The sequence below is a fragment of the Loxodonta africana genome, chromosome 15, assembly GCF_030014295.1.
Source record: "Loxodonta africana isolate mLoxAfr1 chromosome 15, mLoxAfr1.hap2, whole genome shotgun sequence".
Lineage (NCBI taxonomy): Eukaryota > Metazoa > Chordata > Mammalia > Proboscidea > Elephantidae > Loxodonta > Loxodonta africana.
In genome coordinates, this window is record NC_087356.1 from 2,604,947 (window position 1) to 2,622,757 (window position 17,811).

General features: G+C 52.7%; 1 protein-coding gene across 2 annotated transcripts in view; it reads left to right on the forward strand.

Moving 5' to 3' along the window:
• CNNM4 (cyclin and CBS domain divalent metal cation transport mediator 4) overlaps positions 1-17,811 on the forward strand; it is a 36,512-nt gene that overhangs the window by 16,455 nt on the left and 2,246 nt on the right. The window contains exons 2-6 of one of the 2 annotated variants that reach the window (XM_064268419.1): positions 9,519-9,662; positions 10,046-10,180; positions 10,315-10,484; positions 10,730-10,826; positions 12,593-17,410. In XM_064268419.1, coding sequence (XP_064124489.1) covers positions 9,519-9,662; positions 10,046-10,180; positions 10,315-10,484; positions 10,730-10,826; positions 12,593-12,804 — 758 coding nt within the window. In that variant the 3' untranslated portion in view covers positions 12,805-17,410. Of the gene's footprint in view, positions 1-9,518; positions 9,663-10,045; positions 10,181-10,314; positions 10,485-10,729; positions 10,827-12,592; positions 17,411-17,811 lie in introns of those variants that run through there. The other variant, XM_003422025.4, reaches the window with a different exon arrangement.

The following is a 17,811-nucleotide window of genomic DNA, read 5'->3' on the forward strand; positions in this document are numbered from 1 at the left end:
CTTCATGGTGTCTCCAGAACATGCTTCATTACTATCACAAAGCACAAAGTGCACTTAGGGTGGCTTCATCATTAATGGCAGTTGATATAAGTCTGTCTCGTTTTCTTAACAATTTTAAGTTATCTTGGTCCACCCCTTGTCAGCCTTGATTCGGTTGGTACAGTTTTCACCTGGTGCGGTATCCTACCGGGGCTCTCGGGAGTGGCAGCTCTGCCTGTCTTTCTAGCTGTGCTTGCTTTCTGAGCCTTCTCTCCGGTCTCCAGAGTCTTTGCAGGAGTCTTGTCCATTTCCTGAGGGTCAGTTGGGTTAGAAGTGTTGAGCCCAGCCTGTAACCTGTGTAATGGAGCAGGCCTCACCTGCAGTTCGTGCCAGCTTGAATGAGCAAGGGTGTAAGTCACTGCCAAGGCCTCTGCCTTCCAGAGCCCCCTTCCCCTCGTGGTTTCCTGCCTAGGGCCACCGTCGGTCTGTGTGTGAGACAAAAGCTAAGCTTACTTACTTGTTTTGGATTAAAAAATAGCTGTCTGTGATGAGCCCCCTTTGGAGACTGTTCTAAAAGACGCAGGATGGGCTGTGGCACCCTCAAAGTCCAAGCGGCGTCTGCATGTGTTTCCTTGTCTTGGCTCAGGATGGCTGCGCAGTGGTCTGGGTAAGCCTCCGGGAATCCTTTCATGTGCAGACCCCTTTCTGAATTTTTGGCACATGGGCCACAGTGTTTGTGTTTCCCTGTGTCGTTTCTGTGTGGCTGCCTTCCTCTGTCATCTTTGTCTTTCCGTGTTCATTGCTAGCATTTTAAAAATGTAACCAAGTGTAGCGTAGTATTTTCATTAGTGGTGTTTTTTTTTTTTTTTTTTTTTTACTTATTGAGCACTTGCTGCATATTTGGAGCCCTTGTGGCACAGTGGTTAAGAGCTCAGGCTCCTAACCAGACGCCCAGCAGTTCCAATCCACCAGCTGCTCCTTGGAAATCCTACGGGGCATTTCTGCTTTGTCTTATAGGGTCACTCACTATGAGTCGGAATTGACTCGAGGGCAGTGGGTTTTAAGCACTGAGGAGTAACTTAAGCACTGCGCACATGGTTTCTGTTGAGTGTAAACTGGGACACCTGCTGGGGAAAGCACTTTGGAGGTTTCTCTCAAATTTGCCAATGCACGTAGCCTTTGACCCGGTAACTCCACATCTTTATATTTATAATAATCTCACAGGGATCAAACGATGGACGTGCCAGGGTTTTCACTGCTTCATTGTTTGCAGTAGAGAAAGATTGGAGAGCATCTGAGTGTCCTCCAGGGGCACAGAGAGGGTGAAGTCCATCGGCACATCCACACGGTGGAGCACCCCATGGGGGGAAGGAAACGGAGAGCTTGACACTCAGAGCACAGTGCTCCCCCATGACATTGCTGAGCACAAAAAGCACAGTGCACAAAGGGGTGCATTAAAAAGTAAACGTAACAGGCAGCTCATGTCCAAAATCAGAAGAAAGCAGGAAGGGACAGGGACTGGATGAACGGACACACAGAACCCAGGATGGAAAGGGGAGCGTGCTCTCACATCATGGGGACTGCAACCAATGTCACAAGACAACGTGTATCAATTTTTGAATGAGACGTTAACTTGAGCTGTAACGTATACCTAAAGCACAATTTTAAAAAAGAAAAAAAAAAGTAATGTATTTATTGTAGAAAGTCTTAGAAAAATGGAAAATGATTAAGAAATTAAAGTGGCCATCATCACACCACCCAGAATGGGAGTATTTTTGGTGCGTTTTCTTCTAGTCATCAATAAACTATGTCGGCTTTCTTTACCCTGCCCGTGAAAGTCGTGTTCTTATTTTTTCCGATTATAAAAGTAAATATTTAAAATAATGCAAGTTAACTGTAAAATGCATCAAAAAGAAAGTGAAGAAAAGCAGCCGTGCATCTTTCTCACAGCTCTGTTTTGTGACTTTCTGCTACAAACAGTGAGCCGCCGTCTCTCTGGACAAACCTCTGCCTGCGTCAGCCTGTTTGGTGGCTGCAGGACCCTGTCCGAAGCAGCCCCTGGGCGGACCCTCCCGCCCTCCTCGTGCGCCCTCCTCGGTGTCCGCTCAGTGCAGCCCCTGGGCGGACCCTCCCGCCCTCCTCCGTGTCCGCTCAGTGCCGTGGAACCTCCTAGAAGCCGAGAAATGGCCGCGTCCAAGGTCTTGGCCATTTTACGTTTTGACACGTGTTGCCAAATTCCTGAAAAACTCCAAACTCCTGGCAGTGGTGGCGGCTGCCATGCCAACACCGTGACCACACATCCCCCAAGTCTTGGCTGACAGGGTGGGCGGTGGTGGCCGCTGGATGAAAAATGTTCGGTTTAAAGAATTTTATTCTCTTGTTTATTAATAAGGATGAACGTTGTTCTCCTGTTTATTTGTCATTTTATATTTTTTCATGTTATTTGTTCGTTTAAAATTAGGTTGCTGCTTTTTTGTCTTAGTGATTTATAAAATCTCGTATAAAACAGTGATACTGGCCAGTTAGCCCAATGGCTTCCATTGAACAATCTCTCTTTTCTCCACTGATTGCAAATGTCAGTTTTATTATGTGCGAAATCCCCAGTTTGCTGGACTTTACTTCTAACTCCCGTTGCTCTGTTTCCGCCCCGGTGCCGTTCAGTGTTGGTTGCTGTATAGGCCTCTATTTTAACCTGTATTAAAATTAAGGACCTCCTCGGCGTTCTTTTAAGTTCCTTATTGGTTGAACACCCCCCTCCCGGTCCGCTCCTTGCCCATCTGCCTCTGCTGTGGGTACTGGATGTGTGCTTCACAGATAGCCAGCTGTGCTCTGGTGTGTGACTCTCTCCCACCTTGAAGCTGAGGGGTACAGGGGTGCAAGGGTAGACACTCTGTTAAGAGAAGACCCCTCTGTAGAAGCATTGACCCTCTCGCTTGGCCCCAGTGGCTGTAAGCTCCTCCAGGCTCTGGGAGTTAAGGCACAGCCTGCCCTCCTTGGGTCCTGCAGATGGCCCGTGGGCATTTGGGGAGCCAGGCTCTCTGGCTTCTTTCTGAGGTGTCTCAGGGGTAGCCACTCCCCTCCCTGGCGCTGCCTTCAGGGTATAGCCACAGGGACAGTGGTCCGGGCTGCCAGCGTGTACCTTTGAGGCCTTCTTTCCAGGTGCCCAAGCTCCACATTTGCTTTCTTCATCATTAGAAATGCAGGGTGTCCAGCATGTGTGTGTGGCCTGGGCCGCTACAGCCCTCTGGCCTCTAGGTCTTCTCCCAGCCTGGCTGTCCCTGACCAACAGCTGCTTCTGGAAAGAAAGGAGCAGTGGACGAGTCCTGCTTTAGGCCTGTGGATGAACCCGGCTGAATCCCCCCACAGTGGAAGGGGAGTCAGGTGCAGGCGGGGGGCTCATCTTCTGTTGCTGTCTCTGTCCCCTTGGCTTCCTCTCCTTCCAGGCCTCTGGCTTCTGGCTGGGATGGGCCGCCTGCTCCTCCCACTGGCTGAGGTCAGCGCTATTAATAGCAAGCTTAATCCTGCTGGTGGCCTTGGTGAGGAGAAAATCAGGGCGCCGCAGGAAATCAGGGTGCCCAGCCATCTCAAGTGTAGACCCTCTGCCCAAGTGTCTTCTAGTCAGCCCTGGCCACCTCCTCTCCGCAGGGCCAGTCCTGGGAACCTGGGGTGTCGGGAGGTAGAACTAGCTAGGGGGCTCAGCCAGGATACCCTGAGGACACCATCTTGGGTGGTGGGGATCTGAGGTCTGATTTGGGGTCCCTGGTTCTTCCGCATGAGAAGAGGCATCTGCAGCTGATGAGTGTGTCCCTTTCAGGCCTCGTGGACTTCAAAACCCAGCAGCTAGTGATGGCTCCTTCCTGTGATCTTTGAGGTAGTCTGAAGCTTTATATGGGGGATAAGGATGTAGCAGATTGTTTGTTAAAACGGGAGTCATGGAGGTCAGAACATTGGGCTTTCTAAGGCAAAGAAAACGATCCAAGATGCCGAGTCCCCTGAGACTGTCTTTTATGTATTCAGCAAAGAGTTCTGAGCACCTGCTATATACAGGCAAAGTGTAAGAGGGATGGCCTGGTGAAGAGCAAAGTCGCCACAGCCCAGTTCCCCGGAGCCTGCAGTCTGGTCAGTGGGGAGGTGGACGCTGGTCAGCTGATGGCACAAGTGGGCAACAGTGGGGCCAGTGTTGTGAAAGAAGGGTGGGGGGCGGGACAGTGAGAACTTAAAGGCACCCAGGGCCAGGAAGTCTCCCTGAGGAAGTGATGTTTGAGCTGAGGCCTGAAGGATGAAGAGGTGACCAGCAGGAGGCCAGGGCTGGGAGGAAGGGCTGTCGAGGGACTCAGGAAGCTCACCTCCAGGTGGGAGTGGGCAGAGGCTTGCTCGCTGCCTGAGGGTCTGCCCTCAAGACCCCCAGAGGCCTCACAGATCTCTGACCTGGGAGGGGAAGGGTGAAGGGTGGAGTGGGTAAGCATGAATCCAGGTGTGGCCCAGAGGAGACCAGTGAGGGCCAGGTGTGGCCCAGAGGAGACAGGTGGGGGCCAGGTGTGGACCAGAGGAGACCAGTGGGGGCCGGGTGTGGCCCAGAGCCCAGAGGAGACCAGTGGGGGCCAGGTGTGGCCCAGTGGAGGCGGCGGGGATGGCCAGGGTCTGAGTTGCCTCTCCAGGGTCCCCCACAGCCAAGTTGCTCCTTCCTAGCCTTGCTTGGATTGAGAAGGCTCAGGAACTTGGAAGTCCAGAGGGAAGCAGTACTATACATTTTCCAAAGTTACTTTAGTGTGTTTCTTCCTAATTGTAAAATTAATACTTACTGACTATGGAAACTTTTGAACCACTATACAGAGAAGTATAAAAAAGAAGAAAAATCCTGAATCCCCTATGCTCTTTGGTTAAATCATATGAAATTGCCATTTTCATTGGTCAAAAATAGATATCAGCAATTTTATATGGCTCGATCAAACAGTAACCAAATGTGCATTTCTTACATGTTGTCTTTTTTTCCGAATGAGGACTACTTTGGAAAATCTAGGATTTTCAGCTTTTAGAGTAGATGTATTACTTAAATTTTCATGTTTCGCTTCTCACTCACGCCCACCCCAAAAATCTAATTTTCCAATTGAATGGACATCAATAATAAGATGAGGTAACTCATTAAAATAAAAATTTACATTAGATTCCATTCACTGAGAATCATAAATAAAAGTGTCAAGTTGATCTGCTTATTTTTAAATAGTAGATCAGTTAGCTGTCACTTCTGAACTACGGAAAGTTCTAAATTACTGAAGTCCAGAATAATTCCTTCTCTAGTCTTCCTTTCTCCTTCTCCCCATTGGCTGCCTGTCTCCTCCAGAGAAATGTCCTCTTATCCCACAGATACTTGTTGAGTATTTGTTCTGTGCCGTGCGCTGGCCTGAATTTTGGGAGCTCGGACAGAAGCCCCTGCCCGGGTGGAGCTGGATATCTAATGGAGGAGACGGGGAATAAGCACAACATATACGGGTATCACGCAGCTTGTTTTAGGGGACGAACTGATGTGAGGGGTCCTGAGTGCTGGAGAGGGTGTTGCAATTTTACATGGGACCATCGGGGCAGCCCTCATTAGAGGATGGCATTTGAACAAAGACCTAAAGGGGGTGAGCCATGCAGATGTCTAGGGAGGAGATGTGGGAAGGTGGGTCACACAAAGAGCTTCAGGGTCAGGGTGAGATGGGAGCCGCTGGGGGGTTTGATGGAGGTATGGTATGGTCTGACTGCCATTGTAAGAGGGCCACCCTTGCTGCTGTGTTGTCGGCTAGGGTCCCAGGTGAAGCAGCCCACAGGGTGGGAGATACTGGTGGCCCATTATGGGCAGGTGGGAGTGGAGGGCGGGAGAAGAGGTAAGAGTCTGCATACCTGTTGCGGGTAACCCTGACAGGATTTACTGAATGGGTTGGCTGTAGAGGGGGAGAGAAAGAAAGAAGAAGCAAGGTTTACTTCTCCACTGGCCTGATGAACCAGAAGGATGAACTGGGGAAGATGGGACTCTTCTCAAGAAGAAACTCCTGTCTTGGTCACCTACTGCTGCTATAACAGGAATGCCACACATGGAGGGCCTTAACAAGCAGAAATTTATTCTCTCACAGTTCAGAAGGCTACAAGTCCAAATTCAGGGTGCCAGCTCCATGGGAAGGCGTTCTCTGTTGGCTCTGGGGGAAGGTCCTTATCATCAATCTTGCCCTGGTCTAGGAGCTTCTCAGCACAGGGAGCCCAGGTGAAAGGATGCATTCCACTCCTGGCTCTTCTTAACTTGGTGGTAGTGAGGTCCCTCTCTTGTCTGCTCGATTCTCTCTTATATATCTCGAAAGAGATTGGCTCAAGATGCAACCTAATTGTGTAGCTTGAGTCCTGCCTTATTAACATAACTGCCTCTAATCCTGCCTCATTAACATCATAGAGGTAGGATTTACAACACATAGGAAAATCATATCAGATGACAAAATGGTGCACAGTCACACAACACTGGGAATTATGGCCTAGCCAAGCTGACACACATTTTAGGGGGACACAATACAATCCATAACAGACAGGTTAAGTTTAAGAGTTAGACATTCACGTGGAGCTGTCAGTAGGTAGTTGGATATAGGAGTCTGGAGCACACAGGAGAGGACTGGGCTGGAAGCAATTATTTGGGATTCTTTGATATACTGTATAGTCAGTATTTGGAGCCCTGGTGGCACAGTGGTTAAGAGCATGGCTGCTAACCAGAAGGTTGGCAGTTTGAATCCACCAGCCTCTCCTTGGAAACCCTATGGGGCAGTTTTACTCTGTCCTGTAGGGATGCAGTGAGTTGGAATCGACTCAATGGCAATGGGTTTGGTTTTGGTTTGGTTTATAGTCAGTATTTAAAGGCACGAGGCACAAGGAACCAGGTCTAAGGACTGAGCCCTGGACCCTCCAGCATTCGCAGATCAGGGAGAAGGGAGGTGAGGAGGAGCAGCCCCTGAGGTGAGAGGAGCACCAGGAGGCTGGAGGCCTGGAAGCCAAGGGGAGGAAGAGTTTCCAGGAGGACGGAGGGTCTGTTCCCTGGTCAGAGGCTGTTGCCTGGGCAAGTCATCTGAGGATGAAATCCCACCATTAGAGGTCATAGGTGATGACCTTGACAAGAAAAGTTCTCTGGTCGGGAGAAGGGAAGGTTCTGTGGCAGAGGGAAAACCTGTTGCCACTGAGTTGATTTGAACTCCTAGAGACCCTAGAGGACGGAATAGAACTGCCCCATCGGGTTTCCAAGGCTGTCATCTTTACAGAAGCCGACTGCCACATCTTTCTCCCATGGAGTGGCTGGTGGGTTCAAACCTCTGACCTTTGGTTACCAGCCAAGTACTTAGCCAGTATGCCATCAGGGCTCCTAGGTCCAAGGTTAGGCACACTTAAAAAATAGTGTAAGGCGTCCTGCCTGATAGGCTTCCTGAAATGTGCCCGCGTACCCACCCACCCATGAAGGAGTGCATGTGGGGGCCTGTCTGCTTTCCGCCCACCAACATGGAGCACCACCAGTCTTCTTAGAGTGCCAGGGAGAAGGGTGCCAGGAGCTGCCTTGCTTGAGTTCGTATCCGCCCTGGATGGCATCATTTATCTGGCTGCCCGGAACCCTCAAGGCGCTGCATCTTTCTTTCTGGAGAGCGCTCCGTACTGACCGTCTCAAACAGCACAGAGGCCTGGGGGCCAAACCCCAGGATCCTTCCTGGCCCCGACCAGGCTGTTGCCCTGCTGGAGGACCTTGGCAGCTGTCTTGCTGTTGTTGGCTCATCTCTAGAAAGACGTTAGGGGATTGTTAATCGTGTTCAGCCACAGCTCTATCCAGCAGTGGTGCTAAAGCTTTTGGTAGCAGAAATAACATGTATCACAGCAATATGTGTGTGAAAAGTTTCATGATACATTACTTGGATTTTATTTTTTAAAATGCTAGGCAGGCCCAGGAGCTCTGAAGACTCCATCCTGGGATATTGGGGAATTTCCTGTGGCCTTAGAGACCTGGAAGGAGTACCCCCCCGCCCCCCCACCGCCCCACGCCAAACAAACAGACCAACCCATTGCCATCAAGTTGATTCCAACTTATAGCAACCCTATAGCACAGAGTAGAACTGCCCCATAGGGTTTCCAAGGAGTGGCTGGTGGATTCGAACTGCCGATAGCAGCTGCGCTCTTAACCACTGAGCCACCAGGGCTCCCGAAGGAGTCCCAGGGAGGTGAAAATCACGCTCAAAAGGTTGGAGGGTCGAATCCACCCAGAAGCCTTGGACGAAAGACGTGGTGATCTACTTACTTAAAAATCAGCCACCGAAAACCCTATGGAGCACAGTTCTACTCTGACACACGTGGGCTTGCTGTGAGAACTGACTTGACGGCAGCTGATTTACTGGTGGCTGTTAGTTGATGGTTGGCCCATGCGTGGAACGAAGCGTTGCCCAGTGTTCAGTTGAGGCTTGGAGCATTGTACCCCATAGGGTTCGCATTGGCTGATTTTTAGAAGTAGATTGCCAGGTATTTCTTTCTAGCCTGTCTTAGTCTGGAAGCTTCGCTGAGACCTGTTCATCTTCACAGCAACACACAGACCTCCACTGACAGACAGGTGGTGGCCACACGTGAGGTGCGTTGGCTGGGAATCGAACTCGGCTCTCCCTCATGGAATGCAGGAATCCTACTGCTGCCTCGTGTTTCCGGGAGACTGGAAGGCCTCCTCTACAGAGACCATTTAGAACGAGTTTTCAGTCCTTAGAGTGAGGTGCTGCACTGAGTAGGAGTCCCCGGCTTGACTGTCACAGATCTCCTGGGGCTTTGTCCCAGCATGCGTGCACAGCACCTCCGTCCACGTGGAGCCCAGGCCAGGCCCTTCTTGGCTGTCTCCCAGCTGTCACTGGGGCTGGGAGCGTTGAGGAGCAGGGTGGGAACCCAGAAGGAGGAGCTGAGAAGCCTGACCACCCCATCCGGCTTCTGGCCTTCTTCCTTGCCCTCTGCCTCACAACTTTCTCTTGCTTTAGGCTGAGAGGTGGCCCCTCTCTAATTGCAGTCCTTGCTGTGCCTAATTACAGCCTGGGCTTAATTTGTTAATGGCTTTAGGAACTGAGAGGCTTTGCCTGGGGCAGGGTCACAGCCCCTGGGTCTGTGCTGAGGAGAGCTGTGTTGGGGGGGAATGTCAGGGGCGCCCGCATGGCTTCAGGGTGGGCAGTGTCCTCAGGGGGCACACTTGTCACCTGACCGCGGGCTCTCTGTGCCCCCCGGGTTGTCAGCGTGGGGCCTTCCCTGCCCCTAGGAGTCCCAGGAGCCCCTGATACTGGGTGGGGCAGAACCTTGCCGTTTCATCCCATTTAACAAATGGCCCTTAACTAGATGCTTCTAAAAATAATAACACTTTTGTATGTTTTTCTTCTTACAAAAGCAGTATGTGTTCACAGTAGAAACTTTAGAAACTAAAGGGGGAAAATCACCCATGACTCCAGCCCAGCGACCCCGTGACCCCAAGTGTGTTAAGGTGTGGGCCCCTTTGGTTTGACTCCCTGCCTTGTCTACAGGGAAGTCCCACCTGGCCATCGTGCAGAAGGTGAACAACGAGGGTGAGGGTGACCCCTTCTATGAGGTCCTGGGCCTGGTCACCTTGGAGGATGTCATCGAGGAGATCATCAAGTCCGAGATCCTGGATGAGTCGGATATGTACAGTGAGTCTGTCCCTCTCCACAGGCCCCAGAGCCCCTTCCTTGCTCGGATCCAAAACACAGTGTCCCTGCTGGGAAAGTGCACAGTGCGGAGCATGTGGGAGGTGCCTCCCAGCACCCTGACAGCCTGTAACCTGGTGCCCTGCACTGGCTACAGTGAGCAGGGAGCATGTTGTTGAAAGCAGTCCGGGGGAGAGAGGCTACCTCTGTGCCTCCCAGCCTCTGGGCCTGGGCGTCAGTGCTGAGTACCTGCCCTGGCCCAGAGCCTGCAGGTCTGGGTTGAAGAGACCAGCAGAGCTGGGGACTGGGAGGCAGGTCCTAGTCCATCCCAAGTTCTCAGGGGAAGTGTCCTCAGCCAGACTAAGTCCCGGTTCTTCCTCTTGTAGCTGACAACCGAAGCCGGAAACGGGTATCTGAGAAGAACAAGCGGGATTTCTCAGCCTTCAAGGATGCTGACAATGAACTCAAAGTGAAAATCTCACCTCAGCTACTTCTGGCTGCTCATCGCTTCCTGGCCACAGGTAAAAGCCCAAGGAAAACCTTCAGGTGTTGCTGGGAAACAGGAAAGAGGGCTGCAGCAGAGGCGGGGTTATGCCCTGAGAAGTTAAGTGGGTCGTCATCACCAACGTGCAGCCCCCTCTCTCTCCCCCGGCAGAGGTGCCCCTGTTTAACCCCTCGTTGATATCGGAGAAAATCCTGCTGCGGCTGCTCAAATACCCGGACGTCATCCAGGAGCTCAGGTTTGACGAGCACAACAAGTACCACAGCCACCACTACCTGTACACCCGCAACAAGCCGGCTGACTACTTCATCCTCATCCTGCAGGTGAGTGCCCCCGCCTCCCCCTGCACCACAGCCGCCCTCGCACCCCTGAGACTTCACCTGCCAGCTGCCTGCTCTGGGAGCTTGAGGCCTGTCCCCTGAACCTCTGCCTGCCCACGTTGCCCACCCTCTGCGACGTCCACCCCGTGGTCCTATGCCTCCACCATGTCCCCTCTTGCCTCGTCCTTTCTGTCTCACCGTCTGTCTTCTCTCCCTCACTGTTGTAACCCTGACCACGTGTTCTCCAGGGGAAGGTAGAAGTGGAGGCCGGCAAGGAGAACATGAAGTTTGAGACGGGTGCCTTCTCCTACTACGGGATCATGGCCCTGGCCTCAGCCCCCTCTGGTGAGTTAGTGGGCTGGATCTCAGCCTTGGCCTTCCTCCAGTGGCCCTTGGAGTGGGGAGAGTAACTCCTGGGAACCAAGGCAGCCGCCGTGGCTCATAACCAAGAACATAAGCCTTCACTGGTGCCTCAGGGCAGAGGGAGATGGGGAAGGCTCGACTGCCAGCACTCCAGGGGAAGTGGCCTGGAAGGCAGGGTAGCTGGTGTCTTTGGATGGGGCTCAAAAGGTGGAGGGGAAGGGATGAGGAAGGATTTTGAGCAGAGGCCTGAAGGGAGCTGGGTACATGTTCCCGTGACAATGAAGAGACCACCTTGCCTGAGAGGGAAGAGGTCTGGGGAGTGAGGGACATGTTGGGGACCCCTAAAACATCGGTGGAAAGTGGCTGTGGTAGGAAGTAGGATGCTAGGGCAGAGTGGACCAGCAGGGCTTCTGGTGGCCATAATGGTGGGAAGAGGCTGAGTGTAGGAGGCAGATGGCGGGAGGCTGGCAGGGCTTTGCTCCTGAGGACTGGCACAGGGGGTTGGGGACAGAGGGGTCAGAACGGTCCCAAGGTTGGGAGCCTGGCCAGGATCTCTGTGCTGGGGCGGCTTGCAAATGGGTTTGGTATTCTAGGCTCAGATGAGGCCTTTTGGTTAAGGGCTGTTTCTGATGGAATAAAGGGTCTTGGGAGCAAAGCGGGGACTAGACACCTTCCAAGAGGGGCTATCCAAGGTCTACAGAAGGACCTTAGCATGAGCACCCTGCTCTGGCCCCCTGGTGCCCTCTGCTTTTCTGGTCCTGAGCTGCTTGAGTTCCCCTGCCAGAGACAGTGTGGTTGAGTGGTGCCCTGCCGGCCAGGCCCAGCCCACCCTGGCTCAGCTGCTCCACTAGGGTGTGACCCCGGGAGCCTCAGGGGGCCACAGCAAGAGAGGGAGGAGCCTGGGGGGGGCACTGCAAGAGAGGGAGGAGCCTGGGCAGGCCACTGCAGGAGGAGAGGGAGGAGTCTGGGGGGCACTGCAGGAGAAGGAGGAGCCTGGGGGGCACTGCAGGAGGAGAGGGAGGAGCCCGCCATGGAGCAGGCCTTCTTGTCTGTGGTGTTGTGGGCCCTGGAAAGCCTCTGGAGCTAAGCCTGTGGCTGACCTTGGACAAAGTGGCCCCCGTGCATGTGGCCGGGGTACCCAGGAATACAGCACTTGGCTCACCTGCTGGTGCCCCCTCACCTGGGTGAGCCAGGGTGGCTTAGGCGCTCTAGAGGGGGCTTAGAGGAACAAGGCTCCGGAGCTGGGTCCTGGAGCAGGTGGACCTGCCCAGACCACTTCGGGAGGACTGGGGTGGGCGTGGGGAGCTCCAGTGCCCCTCCCAAGAGCACCTCTCCTCCGGCCAGCTGGGGAGATGTTCAGAAGGGCATGTAGGCACGGGGGGAGGTGCCTTCTTAGGCATTCTCTCTGCAGCAATGCCTCCCAGGCCTGGACCAGGGTCCTGGCTCTGTGCCCTGACTGTAGGCCCTCAGTACCTGCTTGAAGAGGATAGAACAGGAGGTGACTTCTAGGGAGCTCTAGATTAACTGTAGGAGCCCCAGGCATGCCCCACCAATCTCGGCCCTTCTCCACACGGGGCTCATTGGTTTGCACGTCCCCGGCAGAGCCCAGTCGACCTTCTCTACTTGGGCTCTTCTCTCCACCGAGGCAGCCTAGTCCCGTCAGGTCTGCCTCTCCGTTTTGTTCCTGTGGCCCCATGTCCTGCGTCCTGGCCCCGCCCATCACTTGACTTTGTCCTCTTTTGATCCAGTGCCATCAGCCCAAGCCGGGTGTCCACCTGGCAAGCGCAACTCCCTGCTCTCCTGGCTCTCAGGTAATGTGGTGTGCTGGAGAAGGTCATGCCGCCACCTGTGGTCTGGCCCCACGCACCGCAGCTGCATGAACCTCGCCCCAAAGGCACCTGGGCTGTCCCACCTGTTCAGACTTGCGGGCAGCCCGACTTGCACTGGCTGCTTGACCTAGTGCCCAGCTCCTGAGTGGCTTTGCTCCAGCCTGGAAGGGTCTCCTCAGAGGTCCTTGAGAAGACACACACATGTGCTTACGCCCACAGACACACAGACTCACTCACAAGCACACGATGACAGGCTGGAAGCAAGGTTCCCTTCTGGCCAGGCCACGTGTGCATCCTGGAGGGTGTGAGTGGGTTTCTGAGCCACTCGCCAGGCTGCTGCCCTCTGAGTGCTGGTGGGAACAGAGCACAGCTGGCCTGCATCCTCCCGATGGAGGCCACTCACTGCCCTCGGGATTACACGTCAGCTCGTCAGCTGCCTCTGAAAAACCTTCCACCTTTCTTCATAGGCTTTGCTTTCCATTTTGTTACTTGCATGTGTCTGCCCGGGGAGCCGCCAGCGCAGCAGCCAGAGTCAGGCCGCCCCGTTTGTACCCCGTCTCCCCACTTACTAGCCAGATGATGCTGGGATGTTAACTTCCTCTCCAAGGCAGGATTTCCTTGTAGGTGAGGTGGGAGCAATGTATATTCCCACCCCAGAGAGTTGTGAGGAGAGGAGTAAGTGAGCATTTTATATTAGTCATATTTATAATAATTGTTGGCGCAATTATTATTTCTGTATTTTCTCTATTACGATTAAAATGTGACGTTCCATTCAGAAAGTATTTAGGAAAAGGCCAATTTCCTCAGTCAATTTATATTCATATCTGTTCCTGTTTCCCCTGAGTGGATTCCGACTCAGAGCGACCCCATGTGACAGAGTGGAACTGCCCCTCGGGTTTTCCTAGGCTGCAGTCTTTACGAGAGCAGATGGCACTCGCCAGGACTCCTTGTATATTCATATAGTTGGGCTTTTTCCTTCTTAACTGCACCAGGACATGCCTGTCTATTTTGAACCTAAGAACAAACAAACCAAAAGAGGGTAAAAGGTGACTAGAAGCAGCCTTACTCTCTTTTGAGCTGCCCAGCGTCACCTCTTGCTTCCTGTCCTCCCTTTCTGCACAAAGTCTCGTCTCATGAATGTCCAGAAGGTGGTTGCATCCTGATGCGTTTACCTAATGTGGTAACAGATGTTTTTCCCCGAACTTCCAAGTTAAGCCCCACGGTGTTCGACTGGGCACACGTGCCCTCGTTTCTTAATTCTTCCCTTTAGGGATGTTCACAGTATAACTCACATGGTGATGTGAGCCTCTTTATGCAAAAAACCTTTTCTGTGTTCTGGATTTTGTCCTTAGACTATTCTTTCAGAAATGGAATTACTGGGTCAAAACCCCTTATTTTTTGTTACGTTTATTGTTGTGTTTTAACCATAAAAGTAACATAGGCTTATTTAGAAATTTGGCAAGTAGAAAAAAAGTATTAAGAAATTTTAAAAGCACCATAATTTCCTTTCTCAGAAACAGACACTTAATATTTTGTTCTATTTCTTTCTAGGATTCCTATTTTTAATAGGTCACGTCACTAATTTGTGTTGGTGTGAAATTCACTTCCTGTTTCTGAGGTGTTAATGAGCATTAACTGACAGGATTCCATCTTCTAAATAATTAATATGAAATATTAACCAGTACCCCTAGTGTCCCAGAGGTGTTTCTTAAGTTGGAATGAGTGACCCACCAATGGCTGTACCCTACCAGATCATGAACTATTCCAGGCTGTTTTGGTGGGTTTCTGAATGAAAACCCAAGCTTTACTGAAGCTCAGAGATGGGAGCGTCACTGAATTCACCCTCACTGCTCTGGCCCCTCAATCTCCTGGATTTCAATTCGTTTGCTCCATTTGCTGGCTGTTAGACTAGCCGACTAGTAGTCAGCTAATGAGCAGATGGGCTTGTTTACAGTCAGCGTGCCTTCGCATTCCACTTCTTTGTGGATTTCACCGCTTTCTAAGTGTTCCCAGAAATAAGAGCTAGCAGTGTGCAGTACAGGGCGCAGTTCCTTTTTCAGACTAACCGGCGGTTCCATCCCCATTGGAGGTGGACGGTTTGCTGCCCTTTCCAGCTGGGAATTGATAGGAGGCCTGTGCTCCCTCTAGTGGTGGGAAGAGGCAGGCGCACACCTCTACTGCCTTGCGCTTTGTCTCAGGAGAGCCTGGGGAAGCTGTAGGAAGCTGGGGCACCCACGGCCACCCTCTCTGCCAGGCTGACGGGGCTCAGCAGACACAGGTGTAGGGGTAGGACTGTGTTTTGCACAGAGCAGGCCGTGTACAGGACACACTTTTGACCCTTTAAGAGCATTTAAAGGAATAAAGACAAGACTTACTGGTCTAACAGACTAGACAAACCCCGAGAGTATGGCCTCGGACACCCTTTTAACTCAGTACTGAAAGTAGTTTGCTCTGTAAACCTTCATCTAAAGTACAATTTAAAAACAAGAAACAAAGAAAAACCCAGCCCAACCCAGTGCTGTCGAGTCGATTCCGACTCATAGCGACCCTATAGGATAGAGTAGAACTGCCCCATAGAGTTTCAAGGAGCGCCTGGCGGATTTGAACTGCCGACCCTTTGGTTATCAGCCGTAGCACTTAACCACTACGCCACCAGGGTTTCCAAAGAAACAAAGAGAACTCTTAAAAAAGAGCATTTTAAGATGTGACAGGGAGCCATGTGTGAAGATGTATGTGTGTATGCGTGAGGGAAGAGCGCAGACTATTCCTACCATCAGTGTGTGAGGTTGTGTGTGTATATGCAAGGGAAGAGCGCAGACTGCTCCTACCGTCAGTGCGTGAGTGTGTGTGTGTGTATGTGTGAGGGAAGAGCACAGACTATTCCTACCATCAGTGCGTGAGGGTGTGTGTGTGTATGCGTGAGGGAACAGTGCACACTGTTCCTACCATCATTGTGTGAGGTTGTGTGTGTGTATGTGTGAGGGAAGAGTGCAGACTGCTCCTACCGTCAGTGCGTGAGGGTGTATGTGTGAGGGAAGAGCGCAGACTGCTCCTACCGTCAGTGCGTGAGGGTGTATGTGTGAGGGAAGAGTGCAGACTGCTCCTACCGTCAGTGTGTGAGGGTGTGTGTGTGTATGTGTGAGGGAAGAGCGCAGACTGCTCCTACCGTCAGTGTGTGAGGTTGTGTGTGTGTATGTGTGAGGGAAGAGTGCAGACTGCTCCTACCGTCAGTGCGTGAGGGTGTATGTGTGAGGGAAGAGCGCAGACTGCTCCTACCGTCAGTGTGTGAGGGTGTGTGTGTGTGCGTGAGGGAAGAGCGCAGACTGTTCCTACCGTCAGTGTGTGAGGGTGTGTGTGTATGTGTGAGGGAAGAGCGCAGACTGCTCCTACCGTCAGTGTGTGAGGTTGTGTGTGTGTATGTGTGAGGGAAGAGTGCAGACTGCTCCTACCGTCAGTGCGTGAGGGTGTATGTGTGAGGGAAGAGCGCAGACTGCTCCTACCGTCAGTGTGTGAGGTTGTGTGTGTGTATGTGTGAGGGAAGAGTGCAGACTGCTCCTACCGTCAGTGCGTGAGGGTGTATGTGTGAGGGAAGAGCGCAGACTGCTCCTACCGTCAGTGTGTGAGGGTGTGTGTGTGTGCGTGAGGGAAGAGCGCAGACTGTTCCTACCGTCAGTGTGTGAGGGTGTGTGTGTATGTGTGAGGGAAGAGCGCAGACTGCTCCTACCGTCAGTGTGTGAGGTTGTGTGTGTGTATGTGTGAGGGAAGAGTGCAGACTGCTCCTACCGTCAGTGCGTGAGGGTGTATGTGTGAGGGAAGAGCGCAGACTGCTCCTACCGTCAGTGTGTGAGGTTGTGTGTGTGTATGTGTGAGGGAAGAGTGCAGACTGCTCCTACCGTCAGTGCGTGAGGGTGTCTGTGTGAGGGAAGAGCGCAGACTGCTCCTACCGTCAGTGTGTGAGGTTGTGTGTGTGTATGTGTGAGGGAAGAGTGCAGACTGCTCCTACCGTCAGTGCGTGAGGGTGTATGTGTGAGGGAAGAGCGCAGACTGCTCCTACCGTCAGTGTGTGAGGGTGTGTGTGTGTATGTGTGAGGGAAGAGTGCAGACTGCTCCTACCGTCAGTGCGTGAGGGTGTATGTGTGAGGGAAGAGCGCAGACTGCTCCTACCGTCAGTGTGTGAGGGTGTGTGTGTGTATGTGTGAGGGAAGAGTGCAGACTGCTCCTACCGTCAGTGCGTGAGGGTGTATGTGTGAGGGAAGAGCGCAGACTGCTCCTACCGTCAGTGTGTGAGGGTGTGTGTGTGTGCGTGAGGGAAGAGCGCAGACTGCTCCTACCGTCAGTGCGTGAGGGTGTATGTGTGAGGGAAGAGCGCAGACTGCTCCTACCGTCAGTGTGTGAGGGTGTGTGTGTGTATGTGTGAGGGAAGAGTGCAGACTGCTCCTACCGTCAGTGCGTGAGGGTGTATGTGTGAGGGAAGAGCGCAGACTGCTCCTACCGTCAGTGTGTGAGGGTGTGTGTGTGTATGTGTGAGGAAAGAGTGCAGACTGCTCCTACCGTCAGTGCGTGAGGGTGTATGTGTGAGGGAAGAGCGCAGACTGCTCCTACCGTCAGTGTGTGAGGGTGTGTGTGTGTATGTGTGAGGGAAGAGTGCAGACTGCTCCTACCGTCAGTGCGTGAGGGTGTATGTGTGAGGGAAGAGCGCAGACTGCTCCTACCGTCAGTGCGTGAGGGTGTATGTGTGAGGGAAGAGCGCAGACTGCTCCTACCGTCAGTGTGTGAGGGTGTGTGTGTGTGTGCGTGAGGGAAGAGCGCAGACTGCTCCTACCGTCAGTGTGTGAGGGTGTGTGTGTGTGCGTGAGGGAAGAGCGCAGACTGTTCCTACCGTCAGTGTGTGAGGGTGTGTGTGTGCGTGAGGGAAGAGCGCAGACTGTTCCTACCGTCAGTGTGTGAGGGTGTGTGTGTGTGCGTGAGGGAAGAGCGCAGACTGTTCCTACCGTCAGTGTGTGAGGGTGTGTGTGTGCGTGAGGGAAGAGCGCAGACTGCTCCTACCGTCAGTGTGTGAGGGTGTGTGTGTGTGCGTGAGGGAAGAGCGCAGACTGTTCCTACCGTCAGTGTGTGAGGGTGTGTGTGTGCGTGAGGGA